Below are 18668 nucleotides of genomic sequence, written 5' to 3'. Positions count from 1 at the left end.
GTTAGGAGTATATACTCTGGAGCTAGGTGGCCTGGCTTCACATCCTATCTCTGCCACTTCCTGGCTGTGTGACTTTGGGCAAGTTACTCAACCTCTCTGTGCCTCAGTCTTCTCATCTACAAGGTGGGGATTAAAATTAACACACGTTTCAGTAGGTCAGACAGAGAAAGATAAATATCATATGATATCACTTACGCGTGGAATCTAAAAAAAGGGTAGGAATGAATTTATCTACAAAACAGAGACAGAGTTACAGATGTAGAAAACAAATTTATAGTTGTCAGGGGGGAAGGCAGGGGAGGGATAAACTGGAAGATTGGGGTTGACACATACACACCACTAAATATAAAACAGGTAACATAAGGCCCTACTGCATAGCACATGGACCTTTACTCAACACTCTGTAATGGCCTATATGGGAAAAGACCCTAAAAAAGAGTGAATATATGTATATGGATAACAGATTCACTTTTCTGTATACCTGAAACTAACACAACATTGTAAATCAGCTATCGGTTCAGTTCAGTTGAGTTGCTCAGTCCTGTTCCGATTCTATGAAACCCCACGGACTGGAGCCTGCCAGGCTACTCCGTCCGTGGGGATTCTCCAGGCAAGAACACTGGAGTGGGTTGCCATGTCCTACTCCAGATGAGGAATACTCAATTCAATTCAGTCACTCAGTCGTGTCTGACTCTTTGTGACCCCAGGGACTGCAGCACACCAGGCTTCCCTGTCCATCACCAACTCTTGGAACTTCCTGAAACTCATGTCCGTTGAGTCGGTGATGCCATCCAACCATCTCATCCTCTGTTGTCCCCTACTCTTCCTGCCTTCAGTCTTGCCCAGCATTGGGGTCTTTTCCAATGACTCAGTTCTTCGCATCAGGTGGCCAAAGTATTGCAGTTTCAGCTTCAGCATAAGTCCTTCCAATGAATACTGGTGGATGTACTCCTTTCCCAATTTGGAACCAGTTTGTTGTTCCATGTCCAGTTCTAACTGTTGCTTCTTGACCTGCATGCAGATTTCTCAGGAGGCAGGTCAGGTGCTCTGGTATTCCCATCTCTTGAAGAATTTTCCACAGTTTATTGTGATCCACACAGTCAAATTTGACTCTCCATTTGAATGCAGAGTTCCAAAGAATAGCAAGGAGAAATAAGAAAGCCTTCCTCAGCAATCAATGCAAAGAAATAGAGGAAAACAACAGATTGGGAAAGACTAGAGATCTCTTCAAGAAAATTAGCGATACCAAGGGAACATTTCATGCAAAGATGGGCCCAGTAAAGGACAGAAATGGTAGGAACCTAACAGAAGCAGAAGATATTAAGAAGAGGTGGCAAGAATACACAGGAGAACTATACAAAAAAGATCTTCGTGACCCAGATAATCACGATGGTGTGATCACTCACCTAGAGCCAGACATTCTGGAATGTGAAGTCAAGTGGGCCCTAGGAAGCATCACTATGAACAAAGCTAGTGGAGGTGATGGAATTCCAGTTGAGCTAGTTCAAAGCCTAAAAGATGATGCTGTGAAAGTGCTGCACTCAATATGTCAGCAAACTTGGAAAACTCAGCAGTGGCCAGAGGACTAGAAAAGGTCAGTTTTCATTCCAACCCCAAAGGTAGGTAATGGCAAAGCATGTTCAAACTACTGCATAAATGCACTCATCTCACATGCTAGAAAAGTAATGCTCAAAATTCTCCAAGCCAGGCTTCAGCAATACGTGAACCGTGAAATTCCAGATGTTCAAGCTGGTTTTAGAAAAGGCAGGGGAACCAGAGATAAAATTGCCAACATCCACTGGATCATCGAAAAAGCAAGAGAGTTCCAGAAAAACATCTATTTCTGCTTTACTGACTATGCCAAAGCCTTTGACTGTGTGGAGCACAATAAACTGTGGAAAATTCTGAAAGAGATGGGAATACCAGACCATCTGACCTGCCTATTGAGGAACCTGTATGCAGGTCAGGAAGCAACAGTTAGAACTGGACATGGAACAACAGACTGGTTCCAAATAGGAAAAGGAGTACGTCAAGGCTGTATATTGTCACCCTGCTTATTTAACTTATATGCAGAGTACATCATGAGAAACGCTGGGCTGGAGGAAGCACAAGCTGGAATCAAGATTGCTGGAAGAAATATCAATAACCTCAGATGTGCAGATGACACCACCCTTATGGCAGAAAGTGAAGAAGAACTAAAGAGCCTCTTGATGAAATGAAAGAGGAGAGTGAAAAAGTTGGCTTAAAGCTCAACATTCAGAAAACCAAGATCATGGCATCTGGTCCCATCACTTCATGGCAATTAGATGGGGAAATAGTGGAAATGGTGGCTAACTTTATTTTTGGGGGTTCCAAAATCACTGCAGATGGTGACTGCAGCCATGAAATTAAAAGACGCTTACTCCTTGGAAGGAAAGTTATGACCAACCTAGATAGCATATTAAAAAGCAGAGACATTACTTTGTCAACAAAGGTCCATCTAGTCAAGGCTATGGTTTTTCTAGTGGTCATGTATGGATGTGAGAGTCGGACTATAAAGAAAGCTGAGCACCGAAGAATTGATGCTCTTGAACTGTGGTGTTGGAGAAGACTCTTGAGAGTCCCTTGGACTGCAAGGAGATCCAACCTGTTCATCCTAAAGGAGATCAGTCCTGGGTGTTCATTGGAAGGACTGATGTTGAAGCTGAAACTCCAATATTTCAGCCACCTGATGCGAAGAGCTGACTCATTGGAAAAGACCCTGCTGCTGGGAAAGATTGAAGGCAGGAGGAGAAGGGGACGAGAGAGGATGAGATGGTTAGATGGCATCACCCACTCGATGGACATAAGTTTGGGTAAACTCCGGGAGTTCGTGATGGACAGGGAGGCCTGGCATGCTGCAGTTCATGGGATCGCAAAGAGCCTGACACGACTGAGTGACTGAACTGAACTGAACTGAACACAGTCAAAGACTTTAGTGTAGTCAATGAAGCAGAAGTAGATGCTTTTCTGGAATTCTCTTGCTTTTTGTATGATCCACGGATGTTGGCAATTTGATCTCTGGTTCTTCTGCCTTTCCTAAATCCAGCTTGAACATCTGGGAGTTCTTGGTTCATGTACTGTTGAAGCCTAGCTTGGAGAATTTTGAGCATTAGTTTGCTATACTACTAGCAAAATCAGCTATACTCCAATAAAAAGTAAAAAAAAAAAAAAAAAGTCCCGTTTCAAAAAAACTCCCACATATTTCACTGGGTTGTTGTAATGATTAAATAAGGTAGTATTTGTAAAGCAATAGAATAGTGCCTTGTACATAGTAAACACTATAAAAGTTTATCATTATTATCATTATGATTGTATGTGGTCTTCACTGTTACTCCCATTTTATAGGTGAGGAAAAGGTTAAGCAACTCACCCACGATCGTGGAGTGAGTTAGTGACAGACTTGGACCACAATCTGGGTCTCTACCATCCTGTCCAGGGGTTTTCCGTTCCTAGCACTGCCTCCCTACTTAACTAAATATAAGCTGAGGGGTTGCTGCAGGCCTTGGAATGTCTGTTGCAAGAAAAGGCGGGCTCAGGCATAATTCATGGTCTCTCCGAGAATAAAAGGGGGATCTGTAGAGCAGGAATTTCAGTACCTTCAGAGAAGCGTGTGAAACATTCCACAACAGTTCAGTCCAATTCTGTTTCATGAACTTTTTCTAGCACGTGACTCTATCTTTCCAATCTACTCCTCTTCCTTTCCATCCCAGACTCAGCCTCATATCACCATCTCCTGTCTCTGGATAGCTACAGGAACTTCCTGCCTGGCATTGCACCTGCAACCCATTCTCCTAACTAAAGCCAAGGATGTATTTTAAAGGTAAGCCCACTCATGTCAGTTCTGGATGAAAATGCTTCAGTGGCTCCCCATGGCTCTAAGGACTTGGACTAAACTCTTTCATCTAGCCTACAAAACTGTGCTCAGAACTGACCTTTTCTTTCATCTCCTATCTCATAACTCAAGTTCTGGGCTCATTGGTCAAATTAAACTTCCTTCAGTTCCTCAAAGTAGAGCTCTGGTGTTGGACACACAATCCCCTCTCTTTTAACCGTCTTAGTCTGGCCAAGTCCTACTCATCCTGTGAGCTTCAGCCTAGAACGCAGCTCTTCTGGGAAAATATTTTGCATTTTTCACTCCACTTTTTGCACTCTTGATAACATATGTCACGCAGCATGGAAACTGCTGTATCCTTGCCTGTATGTCTCACTGGAATCTGGGCTCCTTGAGGACAATGGCCGTGCCTCTTTGATTCAATGCTACACCTGCATCTAACACAAGAGCTGAAGATAAATATGCTAGTTGAAACGAGGAAACGGAGGCTATTCCCAAAGGGGAACTTGTAGGTAGAGTGAGAAAATGAAATTATTAAGGGCAGAAACTTTAGGAACATTTACAGAAATGGTGAAAGAGGCTGTCTGGAGGGTCAAGAGGTAGACAACACCATGGCAACACCTGTGGGAAGAGACAGCATTAAGAAAGAGCGCCCGGAATGAGGTAGAAGAGGGATTCTGCAGGGGAGAGGCGATTACTGATGGAGTTAGCTTTTAGGGGAGCTAGATGTGGATCAGGGTTACCCAGCTACTTTGGTTTGCCTGGTGCTGTCCCTGTTTTTGAAATCGAAAGTCCCGTGTCCCATGAAAACCCTTGGTTCAGATAAACCTAGGTTGGTGGCCTTAGGACGAGATCCAGATTATTAAGAGGAGACAGTGGTTCTGGAAAAGGGCTACTGCTGAGTTATGAGAGGAGGTAGAGAAGGAGAGAAGGGCAGGATTAAATCAACTGTGTGGGCTGGGCCGTCAGGCTTCCCTGGTGGCTCAGATAGCAAAGAGTTCAGTTCAGTTCAGTTCAGTCGCTCAGTCGTGTCCGACTCTTTGCCACCCCATGGGCTGCAGCACGCCAGACCTCCCTGTCCATCACCAACTCCCGGAGTTTACCCAAACCCATGTCCGTTGAGTTGATGACGCCATCCAACCATCTCATCCTCTGTCGTCCCCTCCTCCTGCCTTCAAACTTTCCCAGGATCAAGGTCTTTTCAAATGAGTCAGTTCTTCCCATCAGGTGGCCAAACTATTGTAGTTTCAACTTCAACATCCGTCCTTCCAATGAATGAACACTCAGGACTGATCTCCTTTATGATGGACTGGTTGGAGCTCCTTGCAATCCAAGGGGCTGTAAAGAGTCTTCTCCAACACCGCAGTTCAAAAGCATCAATTCTTCAGCGCTCAGCTTTAAGATAGTAAAGAATCTGCCTGTAATGTGAGAGACCCAGGTTCCCTCCCTGGGCTGGGAAGATCCCCTGGAGAAGGGAATGGCAACCCACTCCAGTACTCTTGCCTGGAGAATCCCATGGACGGAGGAGCCGGGTAGACTACAGTCCCTGGAGTCGCCAAGAGTCGGACACGACTGAGCGACTTCACTGTGGGCTCTGGAACCAAGGCTGGCTCTGACCTTTCCCTGTCCCTCTCCGGTCCCAGCGGCGCCGCACTTGAAGGACCGTTCTCCGCCAGGGGGAGGAGCGGCGCCAACAGACACCGGTGCCCCTCTAGCTCTCCCGGAGAGCTCTCTACGGCGCTTGTCGGCCCGGCCTGGCTGGGGGCGGGGCCCCGTCACGTGACCGAGGTGCCGCTCCCCGCCCCTCCCTCCCCGGCCTCAAGCCGGCGCAGGCGCGGGGGTCGCGTCGCCGTCGCCGGGCTCCGTAGCCCGCGCCGCTTCGTCTCCTCGGCCACTGAGGCGGCCGTCCCGGCTGTCCTGCGGCTCTTCCTCCTGCGGCTGCGGGCCGCGGGGGCCAAGGCCATGTCCCGGAAGCAGGCCACCAAGGGCCGGCCGGGCAGCGGCAGCCGCAAAGCCGAGGCCGAGCGCAAGCGGGACGAGCGGGCGGCGCGCCGGGCCCTGGCCAAGGAGCGGCGGAACCGGCCGGAGTCCGGCGGCGGCGGAGGCTGCGAGGAGGAGTTCGTCAGCTTCGCCAACCAGCTGCAGGCCCTGGGGCTGAAGCTGCGGGAGGTGCCGGGGGACGGGTGAGGCGGGGTCGGGGGGCGGCGCCGCGGTTCGCGCCGGGGCTTGGCGTCGGCGGCCCAGAGCGCGAGCCCGCCAGGCATCTCCTCTCTAGACGCTCGAGGCGTCCCCAGTGGTCCTCCGCGTGGCGAACTGTATGGCGTCCTGACAGAATAGTGGAGCGAGTCTCCCTTAGATCGGGCCCGGGAAGCCCCCGCACCCCTCCCCCCAAAAAGGTGACTTTTAAGCCGAGACCTGAGGGAATGAGATGGAGCCACCCGCCTCCCCCCCCCCCAAAGGTGACTTTTAAGCCGAGACCTGAGGGAATGAGATGGAGCCAGCCGCCCCCTCCGCAAAAAGGTGACTTTTAAGCCGAGACCTGAGGGAATGAGATGGAGCCAGTGCCCCCCCGCCCCCAAAAAAGGTGACTTAGGGCCGTGTGAAGAGCTGTCACAATGACGGTCAGACAGACTCAGAGGTGTGAGCCCCGCTTGACACGACGCTCAGACTCCTTTGAGCCCTTACTGTTGGTCATTGCCCTCTTGCCACACTCGGGAAATTAGGCCTGCGAGGGCCTGTCCTTTGCTAAGCTGAAGGCAGCTTCTCTTAATTCTTACTTGCATGGACTTCAGTTTCTCCTCTGTAAGCAGTGGCGCTTACCCAGGGTTGCTTGGGAGGTTTAGACAGGAATCTAAGTCCAACTTTGTTGATCCAGCTTTTTGAAAGAACACGGGGTAAACAAACGCGGTAGTAGGAGGGAGAGAAGGGGTGATAGGAAGGAAAAATGGCCCCAGGAAGAGGGATATGGATCCAGGAGTGTGGAGGAAAGAAGAAAAAGGGTAGGGAGAGGGGAGGAGATCAGTTAGCATCCCCACTGTGGGGGTAGGTAAAAGGGAGTCTGGTTGCAGGACTGTGGCGCTGTGAAAGAGACAGTATTAATAACAACCTGGCTATTGTTTCTTCCTTCATTTGGGGGCTCAGCTAGGACAAGAGGCAAGAATAAGATGAAGCTAAAGACCATACAGAATTGCCTTAGCCTTAAGCGTGAAATAGGGGCAGGAAAATGTTTCCTGGATTACATTATGTTGCACCTTATTAATCAAGACTGTTTATGAACTGGCCTTAATTTACCTTTCCCAGTTTTCCTACATATGTGCAGTGTTTTAGGCAGATTGGATTTAGAACTTGATTGCAACTTATTCGCCACCACCTAACACAGTGCCTGGTACATTAAAGGCATTCAGTGCATTTTTGTTGAATAAATGAATGATAATGTTACAGAGGAAGGCCACCCAGACCCTTAGCAGGGCCCCTCAAAGAGGCATTTTCTTAGTGGACTCACTACAGTTAAAAGGTTGCTTTGCTGGGTCTTGCTTTTAGCCTATTACCTTGATTTTTGTCAAATAGAGTTTATTAAATATTCTGGGCATTAGCCACTCATAAGCACAAGACATTGGTATATAAACCGAAGTACCAGTTGAATTTGGTGGGACTGAGCTGGTGTCTGACTCTTCCTTACAAATGATTGGATTGCTTGTGTCTGCTATACTGGGGATGGTATTCCCACTGTCAGTGTGTCCAGGAGACTGACACACTCAACAGAAGGTTGCTTATGAGCAGGAATTGCAGCACAGGGAGTTGTAAAATCTTGAGGGAGTTTTCATAATGCTATGGGAAACTTTGGGACTACTACTTCTGCTCCCCTGCCCCTGAAGAGAGCATATTTCTTTAGTTAATTTGGCAAACATTGGTGAGGAAGGTGCTGGGAATACATTGCCTAGTAAGAGAGAAACGTGACAGCAGGTCTCACTGGTCTTAGGATCCCTTTACACTCTTAAAAATGAATGAGGACTCCAAAGAGCTTTGGCTTATGTGGATTATAGTTATCAATATTTACTATATGAGAAAGTAAAATAAAGTAAAAAGATGGTACATGAACACATTATATTAGCTTTCAGAGTGATAACATCAGATATCATATATCAAGGAGCCTTTAGAAAGTTCCACTGTACACTCGTGAGAGAATAGAGTGAAAAGGATAACTAACATGTTAGTTTTGGAGTCTGAACTCTGAAAAGGTCTCAGAGACACCTTCCCTTCCCAAACTGGGCCATACTTTAAGAATGAAGGGTATAAATAATTAAAATACAAGTTGATACATTCTTTACAGTGACTGATTATAGCATACTATTGAGAAGGAAGCGGCCAGCACTCCCTAAAGTGGCCAGGGAAACCGCGTTCATTCAGCACATGTTCATCGAAACCTACCCTGTGCTGGATGCCTCTCAGAGAAGGTCATTCTCAGGCTGGGTCATGAAGGGCCAATAAAAATATGCCAAAAGAGCGTTCCAGACTGAGGAATAATATGTTTAAACGCACAGGAGCACTTTATTTTTGAGAGATCTGCAAATTGTTGAGTATGACAAGGCCGGAGGCCAATGTGACTGCAGTGCTCATGTCTCTCCCTTCTGACGTCCCTGTTCTTTGGACAGTTCAGTTCAGTTCAGTTCAGTCGCTCAGTCGTGTCCGACTCTTTGCAACCGCATGAATCGCAGCACGCCAGGCCTCCCTGTCCATCACCAACTCCTGGAACCCAAACCGATGTCCATCGAGTCGGTGATGCCATCCAACCATCTCATCCTCTGTCGTCCCCTTCTCCTCCTGCCCCCAATCTTTCCCAGCATTAGGGTCTTTTCCAATGAGTCAACTCTTTGCATGAGGTGGCCAAAGTATTGGAGTTTCAGCTTCAACATCAGTCCTTCCAATGAACACCCAGGACTGATCTCCTTTAGGATGGACTGGTTGGATCTCCTTGCAGTCCAAGGGACTCTCAAGAGTCTTCTCCAACACCACAGTTCAAAAGCATCAATTCTTTGGTGCTCAGCTTTCTTTATCGTCCAACTCTCACATCCATACATGACCACTGGAAAAACCATAGCCTTCACTAGACGGACCTTTGTTGGCAAAGTAATGTCTCTGCTTTTAAATATGCTATCTAGGTTGGTCATAACCTTCCTTCCAAGGAGTAAACGTCTTTTAATTTCATGACTGCAATCACCATCTGCAGTGATTTTGGAGCCCCAAAAATGAAGTCTGACACTGTTTCCACTGTTTCCCCATCTATTTCCCATGAAATGATGGGACCAGATGCCATGATCTTAGTTTTCTGAATGTTGAGCTTTAAGCCAACTTTTTCACTCTCCTCTTTCACTTTCATCAAGAGGCTCTTTAGTTCTCCTTCGCTTTCTGCCATAAGAGTGGTGTCATCTGCACATCTGAGGTTATTGATATTTCTCCCGGCAGTCTTGATTCCCGCTTGTGTTTCTTCCAGCCCAGCGTCTCTCATGTACTCTGCATATAAGTTAAATAAGCAGGGTGACAATATACAGCCTTGACGTACTCCTTTTCCTATTTGGAACCAGTCTGTTGTTCCATGTCCAGTTCTAACTGTTGCTTCCTGACCTGCATACAGGTTTCTCAAGAGACAGGTCAGATGGTCTGGTATTCCCATCTCTTTCAGGATTTTCCACAGTTTATTGTGATCCACACAGTCAAAGGCTTTGGCATAGTCAATAAAGTAGACATAGATGTTTTTCTGGAACTCTCTTGCTTTTTCGATGATCCAGCGGATGTTGGCAATTTTATCTCTGGTTCCTCTGCCTTTTCTAAAACCAGCTTGAACATCTGGAATTTCACGGTTCACGTATTGTTGAAGCCTGGCTTGGAGAATTTTGAGCATTACTTTACTAGCGTGTGAGATGAGTGCAATTGTGCGGTAGTTTGAGCATTCTTTGGCATTGCCTTTCTTTGGGAATGGAATGAAAACTGACCGTTTCCAGGACACTGATAGGACACTGAAAGATGAACTCCCAAGGTTTGTAGGTGCCCAATATGCTAATGGAGATCAGTGGAGAAATAACTCCAGAAAGAATGATGGCGTGGAGCCAAAGCAAAAACAATACCCAGCTGTGGATGTGACTGGTGATAGAAGCAAAGTCTGATGCTGTAAAGAGAAATATTGCACAGGAACCTGGAATGTTAGGTCTGTGAATCAAGGCAAATTGAAAGTGGTCAAACAGGAGATGGCAAGAGTGAACGTCGACATTCTAGGAATCAGTGAACTAAGATGGACTGGAATGGATGAATTTAACTCAGATGACCATTGTATCTACTACTGTGGGCAGGAATCCCTTAGAAGAAATGGGAGTAGCCGTCATGGTCAACAAAAGAGTCCGAAATGCAGTACTTGGATGCAATCTCAAAAACAACAGAATGATCTCTGTCCGTTTCCAAGGCAAACCATTCAGTATCACGGTAATCCAAGTCTATGCCCCGACCAGTAACACTGAAGAAGCTGAAGTTGAACCATTCTATGAAGACCTACAAGACCTTTTAGAACTAACACCCAAAAAAGATGTCCTTTTCATTATAGGGGACTGGAATGCAAAAGTAGGAACTCAGGAAACACCTGGAGTAACAGGCAAATTAGCCCTTGGAGTACAGAATGAAGCAGGGCAAAGGCTAATAGAGTTTTGCCAAGAGAACGCACTGGTCATAGCAAACACCGTCTTCCAACAACACAAGGGAAGACTCTACACATGGACATCACCAGATGGTCAACACCGAAATCAGATTGATTATATTCTTTGCAGCCAAAGATGGAGAAGCTCTATACAGTCAGCAAAAACAAGACCTGGAGCAGACTGTGGCTCAGATCATGAACTCCTTATTGCCAAATTCAGACTTAAATTGAAGAAAGTAGGGAAAACCACTAGACCATTCAGTTATGACCTAAATCAAATCCCTTATGATTATACAGTGAAAGGGAGAAATAGATTTAAGGGACTTGATCTGATAGACAGAGTGCCTGAGGAACTATGGACAGAGGTTCATGACATTGTACAGGAGACAGGGATCAAGACCATCCATGGAAAAGAAATGCAAAAAAGCAAAATGGCTGTCTGAGGAGGCTTTACAAATAGCTGGGAAAAGAAGAGAAGCGAAAAGCAAAGGAGAAAAGGGAAGATATTTCCATCTGAATGCAGAGTTCCAAAGAATAGCAAGGAGAGATAAGAAAGCCTTCCTCAGCAATGATTGCAAAGAAATAGAGGAAAACAACAGATTGGGAAAGACTAGAGATCTCTTCAAGAAAATTAGAGATACCAAGGGAACATTTCATGCAAAGATGGGCTCAATAAAGGACAGAAATGTTATAGACCTAACAGAAGCAGAAGATATTAAGAAGAGGTGGCAAGAATACACAGAAGAACTGTACAAAAAAGATCTTCATGACCCAGATAATCACCATGCTGTGATCACTCACCTAGAGCCAGACATCCTGGAATGTGAGGTCAAGTGGGCCTTAGAAAGCATCACTACGAACAAAGCTAGTGGAGGTGATGGAATTCCATTTCTTTGGACAGTGTTAGGTAAAATGATAATGGTAATTCCTCCTTTGTGGGCTCCCTGAAGTGAGCCCCTTTCCATTCACAAATTCTTCCCATGAGTGCCATGCAGTGGGCTGTTTAGTCCTCTTAAGTATTGTGTCACTTTTGGATCTGGTGAAGACAGGCTTTATCACTGTGCAGTGGATGGTGCTTCCTGTGTATGTTACGGGTTAGTAGATATCAATGGATTATTTTGTTTGTTGATATTTCTTGAGTACTGTTGGTGAAATATGAAGTTAGGTAATGAAAAAATAATCAAGTCTCCACTCGTCTGACTTTCTATTCTGGTCTGATAAGAATATTGAATAGCCCAAGATAGTACCTCGCTATATAAGTGTATTCATTGTTGGCACTGTGGCACTTGTAGCATGCTGGAACCTTTGGGTGCTTGGGAATAAACCAGCTGATATTCTGTAATGTAGCCTTTATGTGAGCTGGATCATTGTAGCGTGGGTTAATGAGGGAGCTGCTTATGGCGTGTGGTAATGCTTCATGGGCCACCTTCATATTTATTGTGTTGTCTGGAGGGTGGACCCACATAAATTGGATTCAGTTTCAAAACAGGAAATAATTTAACTTTGATGTGGTCCTTAAAAACATGATTGAATGTAGCATGAACAGAATCTCTAATTGGATTAGGCAGTACAATATTAACATTTCTCTGAACTATATCTGGTTGTATCTTCCTAAGTGTAGCCTCAAATTACAGGACTAACTAGTAGTGTTCTAATATTAAAGCATTAAAGAATCATTAATTTTAGCTCCTTATTTCTGTCTCAGACCAGTTGTTTTATTTTTAAAGTTTTACCTTGTTTTTATAATTGTAGGATTTTAGTGACAGAAGGGTATCTACAATATCCATTAGTTCCTGCATCACCTGTACAGCAGCCTCATCTTTTGGGTCTTGCTCAGTGGTTTTCCACCTTGGTGGCACAATAGAATCACTTGGGGAACTTTGGAAAAAATACAGTGAGTGTGCTCTGCCCCAGATCAGCCACACCAGAATCTCAGGCAGCGGGGCCTGGTTTTGAATAATTGAAAAAAAAAGGTCCACATGTGCTTCTAGAGTGCAGTTTAATTGAGAACTCCTAATTTAGAGTCTAGATCCTAGTGTTGCTCAAACTTTAGCATAAAACAGAATCACTTGGAGGGCTAATTAAATCCTTGGAGAGACAAGATTGCTGGGTCCCACCCCCAGAGAGTTTGATTCAGCAGGCCTGGGGCGGAGGGCTCAGAATTTTCATTTTGAGCGAGTTCTCAGGCAGTGCTCAAGTTGCTAGTCAGAGATCATACTTTGAGAGTCAGTGATTGAGCCCATCGCTGCCTGATCGAAATCAGAACCACATGTATAATTTGAAAATTTTTCAGTAGCCATATTAAAAAAGTAAAATGAAACAGATGAAATTAATTTTAGTATATATGGCAAGCCACTGTACCTAAAATATCATTTCAATATATAGTCAATGTAACAAAATTTAATGAGATACTTTACGTTTTAAAGATACTGTTCAAAATCCAGTATTCTACACTTAAAACACACATGAATTTGGATTAACCGCATTTCAAGTGGTTAGTAATCACCTGTGGATAGTGGCAACCATATTGTATAGCACGTAAGTGGACAGTTCCTGAGGCTTGACAATAGAAATGTACAGAATCCTTAGTCTGTGCAGTCTGTCTGTATAAAGCTAACACAAAGTTGCCTTTTGTCTCTGTCTCTGTAACTTCCTTGTGTTGGTTTTAGTTTTATTGTACAAGGATAACATCCCTTTCACCATGACAGACAGTTGGAGGCAGCTCTCATGTGCCGTGGAGCCTTCTTCAGGCTGAAGGTCACTAGGTTTAAAGCCACATCACGTCATTTGAACATACCTTAAAATGTCCTGATCAGAATTATATCTAATACTCTAGCAGTAGTCTGACCTCAAAAATGAAAGTCAACTCAATCATGTCTGACTTTTTGCGACCCCATGGACTATACAGTCCATGAAATTCTTCAGGCTGGAATACTGAAGTGGGTAGTCATTCCCTTTTCCCAGGGATCTTCCCAACCCAGGGATCGAACCCAGGTCTCCCACACTGCAGGCAGATTCTTCACCAGCTGAGCCACCAGAGAAGCCCAGGAACATGGAGTGGGTAGCCTATCTCTTCTCCAGCGGATCTTCCCGACCCAGGAATCAGACCGGGGTTTTCTGCACTGGAGGTGGATTCTTTACCAGCTGAGCCACAAGGGAACAAAACCTGACCCGCCGCCCATTTTTCTGCATATTGTACTAGTACTGCACCCTGTGTGTGTGTTAAGTCACGTCAGTCATGTCCAACTCTTCAACCCTCTAGACTCTAGCCCACCAGGCTCTCTTGTCCATTGGATTCTCCAGGCAAAAATACTGGAGTGGGTTGCCATTTCCTCCTCCAGGGGCTCTTCCCAGCTCAGGGATGGAACCCATGTCTCTTCTGTCTCCTGCATTGACAGGCGGGTTCTTGACCACTAGTGCCACTTGGGAAGCCCAACTGCACCCTAAGAGCCCATTATTTTTATGTCTATGTTGTAATATTGTCTCACGCTAAATTATTGAGCACCGAAAGCCCTTGCGTGCTACTTGTGTAATTGATGGCCTTTGTATGTGTACCTGTAGGGATAGTGACGTGGTTCTGAAGTGGGGAGGACAACGGCTGGAAATATTTTTGGCTGTCACAACTGGCAGGGAGAGCAGGGGTAGTGGTGCTACCGGCATCTAGTCGGTAGAGGCCAAAGATGCTGCTGAACATCTTCCAGCACGTGGGACAAAGGATTGTCCAGAATATCAACAGTGTGAGGGAGGAGAAGCACTGCTCTAGGGTAGTAGGTGAGGGCGTGGGCCCAGAAAACGGCTGGGATCTCCTGAAGGCCCTTCGGGCACTGGCCGCACTATTCTCATGAGGATGGTGAGTGCTCTTCCTGGGCTCCCTAAAGGGACCCGGTCATTTGTAGTGTTTGTTCACATTTCCTGTGTCATTGCCATGTAACTGTTAGAAAAGGAAGTGATTCATCTATCTTGATTTTTCATTTTGACTATTTTTAGTGAGCTTGAGGAAACTTTTTTTAAATATAGAAAAGCATATTTAATATTTTAAGTAAGTTTGACATTTAACGTTTGACACTCCTAACTCCACTACCCAGGGATAACGTCACTAACATTTTGGTGCCTGGCATTGAATCCTGGATGCACCACCTACTGATTTGTGACCTTGGGCACTTTACCGTAGGGGGATAGTAATTGTGCGTGTCTCATAGAGTTAACCGTAAGGACCAGACTCTCTTAATACATGTAAAGTGTTTGGAACAGTCCCAGGCATGTTGTCAGAGCTGCTTAAGTGATGGTTTCAGTGCTTTATCCTTGCATACATTTGTGTGTGTTTCTGCGTCTGTGTACCTGGTATGCAGATGAACATGGTTGAGCTTATGCAGTGTACACAGTTTTCTCCCTACTTTTTTGACTTGTGTGTGTGGAATATTTGCCCCTGTTACTAAAAGTTCTTAGAAAGCATGTTACTTTCTGTAGAACACCATGAATTTTGAGATATCAAATGTAAAATAACTATATGTAATTTTTTGCCAAATCATACCTCTTAAATGAAATTTAGGAGTAAACTAGTGGTGGCAGTTGGTAAAGGTTTAAGAAGAGTTTGAGAGAGAAGCTCAAAATTGAGAACATCTTAACCACTGGCTTCCTTTTTTCCCACTGTGGTTGAAAAAAGACCACCATTGTTAGATTTTAGCAACAGACCCCTCATTCTAGTGTATAGAACTGTATGTTCCAATCCCTTCTAGAGTGTTGCCGCAGATAGATGCAGAGTTTCTTGGATTCTTTTGCTTATAGAATCTGTTGTCTTTTAAAATCTTCCCTCTTCCCTGCCCCCCCCCCCAAAGTATAAATCCTTATATGTTTGAAGAGATTCCTGCCTCTCTTGGACTTTCTGTCGAAAACTCACTTTTCTAAGTTGAAAATAAGAAAACCTTCTGTCACCAAACATTTAGGTCTGAAGTCCTTTGAGAAGTGATGAGTTTATATTTTGGAATTAGAATGTCATCATTTGGAAGAGTAAACAGTTTGATGGGAAAGCGGGCAACTGTTTGGCTTCAAAATGGCTCTTTCCTTGGTTTTGAGGATGCCAGGTTGTGTTTCAGTCTCTGTGTATCTGGGCTCTGTGTTTGTGATGTAGTTTGGAATTTTAGAAGCCGTTAAGGGGTGTGAAAGTAAACTCTGAAAATTTATTACCAGCATTTTAACTTTAGGAAGAAAACAAAAGGAAAACTCGGAGAATTTTCATTTGGCCGGAATAGGAGCAGCACTGTGGCTCTTTGGGTGAGGGGAGAGGTGCCGAGGAGGGAGAGTGTCCCTGTGAGCTGTGCCTGCGGGCTGTCCCAGCGCTTTCCTTTCCACGCCTTTCTCCACCGTGTCCTCAGGACTCGAAACAGGATGTGAGGTTTGCTTGCTTCTATTGCTGCTGCTGCTGCTGCTGCTGCTAAGTCGCTTCAGTTGTGTCCGACTCTGTGCGACCCCATAGACGGCAGCCCACCAGGCTCCGTCGCCCCTGGGATTCTCCAGGCAAGAATACTGGAGTGGGTTGCCATTTCCTTCTCCAGTGCATGAAAGGGAAAAGTGAAAGTGAAGTCGCTCAGTCGTGTCCGACTCTTAGCCACCCCATGGACTGCAGCCCACCAGGCTCCTCCATCCATGGGATTTCCCAGGCAAGAGTACTGGAGTGGGGTGCCATTGCCTTCTCCTGCTTCTGTTGGGAGCTTGACAAATTGCTGTGTTTTTGATACTTGTTAGGTGAATGATTAGTTAGCTGGGTAGCTATAGTGGAAGGGCTTTCAGAAAAGAGGTAGTAGATATGATTTACCATTTTGGAAGGAGATCTGGGTGTCATACCCCTTAGGTGTGGAGTGGCCCATAGTGTGTGGACCCTGTCTTCAGGAGGTTAGTAAATCACCAACTCCACTTGTTGAAGCAGTGGAGGCTCAGAGAAGTTCAGTAGCTTTCCTGAGTCAGCCAGCTTGTAAATGGGGAATAGGATTCTTGTCTGTTGCCTCTCAGAAAGGTAATGTGCTTGAGTATGTTCCCTAGTGCTCTCCTGCCCCTGGTGTCTGGGAAGAGTCCTAGACAGTCAGAGACTTGAAGCTTTATCTCTTGTCTGTGTGAAAGATTTCCTTGGATGGCCTGGCGTGAAGCATCATTGTTTTAGATGAACTAAGTTCATTTTTAAAAGGTCTTGACCAGCATTTTTGTTTTGATAGCAATTGCCTATTCAGAGCTCTTGGTGATCAGTTGGAAGGACACTCGCGAAATCATCTCAAGCACCGACAAGAGACAGTGGACTACATGATAAAGCAGCGGGAAGATTTTGAACCCTTTGTAGAAGATGACATTCCTTTTGAGAAACATGGTAGGTTCACTGTGGGACACTGGATCCTCTAGGAATAATGCATTGGGTAATTAAATCCATTAGCATCCCTGACCCTCCCAGCTAGGGATTTGATTACATAAATTATGGCATTTTTTTATTCAAAAAATATTTGTTTGTCTGCTCTGTAACAGGCACCATGCTAGGCAGTTAGGAATCAGTAGGTTTAGATGTAGGTGCTATTAATAAAAATGATGATGTTAATTATAAAAAGTGACTTTTTATTTGGGGTGGAGGGGAAGGGAGAAGGGGGGAAGCAGGTTATAAAACAATGTGTTTAGATTGATCCTATTTTAAAAAAAAACTTATTTATTTATTTTTGGCTGTGCCTTGTCTTCGTTGCTGCACACGGGCTTTCTCTAGTTTCAGGGAGGGGGCTACTCTTCACTGCAGCGCCGGGCTTTCTCACTGCAGGGGCTTCTCTTGTGGTAGAGCACGGGCTCTGGACACACAGGCTTCATGGTTGCAGCATGCAGACTTGGTAGTTGCGGCTTGAGGGCTTTGGAGTGCAGGCTCAGTAGTTGTGGTACACGGACTTAGTTGCCCCGCAGTAAGTGGGATCTTCCCAGAATAGGGATTGAACCTCTGTCCCCTGCATTGGCAGGTGAATTCCTATCTACTGCACCACCTGGGCCGTCCAAGATTGACCCCATTTTTAAAAGGTGTATTTATACAAAACAAATTAGAAGTCTGTTGTTGTTGTCTGACTCTTTGCGACCCCATAGACTGCAGCACGCCAGGCTTCCCTGTCTTTCACTACCTCCCAGAGCTTACTCAAACTCATGTCCATTGAGTTGGTGATGCCATCCAACCATCTCATCCTCTGTCGTCCCCTTCTCCTTCTGCCTTCAGGCTTTCCCAGCATCAGGGTCTTTTCCAGTGAGTTGACTCTTCGTATCAGGTGGCCAAAGTATTGGAGCTTCAGCATCAGTCCTTCCAATGACTGTTCAGTGTTGATTTCCTTCACGTTTGACTGGTTTGATTTTGTAGTCCAAGGGGCTCTCAAGAGTCTTCTCCAGCACCATAGTTTGAAAACCTCAATTCTTTGGTGCTCACCCTTCTTTATGGTCTAGCTCTTACATCCATACATGACTACTGGAAAAACCATAGCTTTGACTATACGGACCTTTGTTGGCAAAGGGGTGTCTCTGCTTTTTAATATACTGTCTACATTTGTCATAGTTTTTCTTCTAGGAAGCAAGCATCTTTGAATTTCATGGCTGCAGTCACGACCTGCAGTGATTTCTTGCAGAGCGCAGGAAAATAAACTCTGTCACTGTTTCACCTTTTTCCCCCTTCTATTTGCCTCAAAATGATGGGACCAGTTGCCATGATCTTAGTTTTTTGAATGTTGAGTTTTAAGCCAGATTTTTCACTCTCCTCTTTCACTCTCATCAAGAGGTTCTTTAGTTCCCCTTTGCTTTCTGCTATTAGAGTGATATCATCTGCAAGTCTGGAAAGATGCTAACAGTTTATGGTTGTTAGTTATGGTTTATAACTCTTGGCTCCAGTTATTTTTCAGAAACCACTCACTGTCTTTCAACAACTTCTATTAAGGGGAGATAATAGGACCTAATTTATAGGGGGTTTTGGTAAAGAGTAAACTAGATGATGCAATTAAAATAAGTTCTTAGTAAGTGCCAGCCATCTGGGGATCCTGGGACTATTGAGTATTTAAATTACCTTCTGTAGATTTTCAGATTTTTAAATGATCATGAATTACTTTTATAATCAGAAAAATCAGTAAGGTCATTTTAATT

At 45.0% G+C, this 18668-nt stretch overlaps 1 protein-coding gene across 4 annotated transcripts in view; it reads left to right on the top strand.

Moving 5' to 3' along the window:
- Positions 1–5667: 5667 nt before the first annotated feature.
- Positions 5668–18668, top strand: part of OTUD3 (OTU deubiquitinase 3) — a 36720-nt gene continuing 23719 nt past the window's right edge. For 2 of the 4 annotated variants that reach the window (XM_081574869.1, XM_081574868.1), the window contains exons 1-2: positions 5668–6036; positions 16742–16890. In XM_081574869.1, coding sequence (XP_081430995.1) covers positions 5816–6036; positions 16742–16890 — 370 coding nt within the window. In that variant the 5' untranslated portion in view covers positions 5668–5815. Of the gene's footprint in view, positions 6374–15736; positions 15923–16741; positions 16891–18668 lie in introns of all 4 variants that reach the window. The other 2 variants (XM_081574866.1, XM_081574870.1) reach the window with 2 other exon arrangements.

This window comes from Giraffa tippelskirchi, chromosome 3 (assembly GCF_054371585.1).
Source record: "Giraffa tippelskirchi isolate mGirTip1 chromosome 3, T2T-mGirTip1v1.2.pri, whole genome shotgun sequence".
Classification (NCBI taxonomy): Eukaryota; Metazoa; Chordata; class Mammalia; order Artiodactyla; family Giraffidae; genus Giraffa; species Giraffa tippelskirchi.
This window is presented reverse-complemented; position numbering and strand designations above follow the sequence as displayed.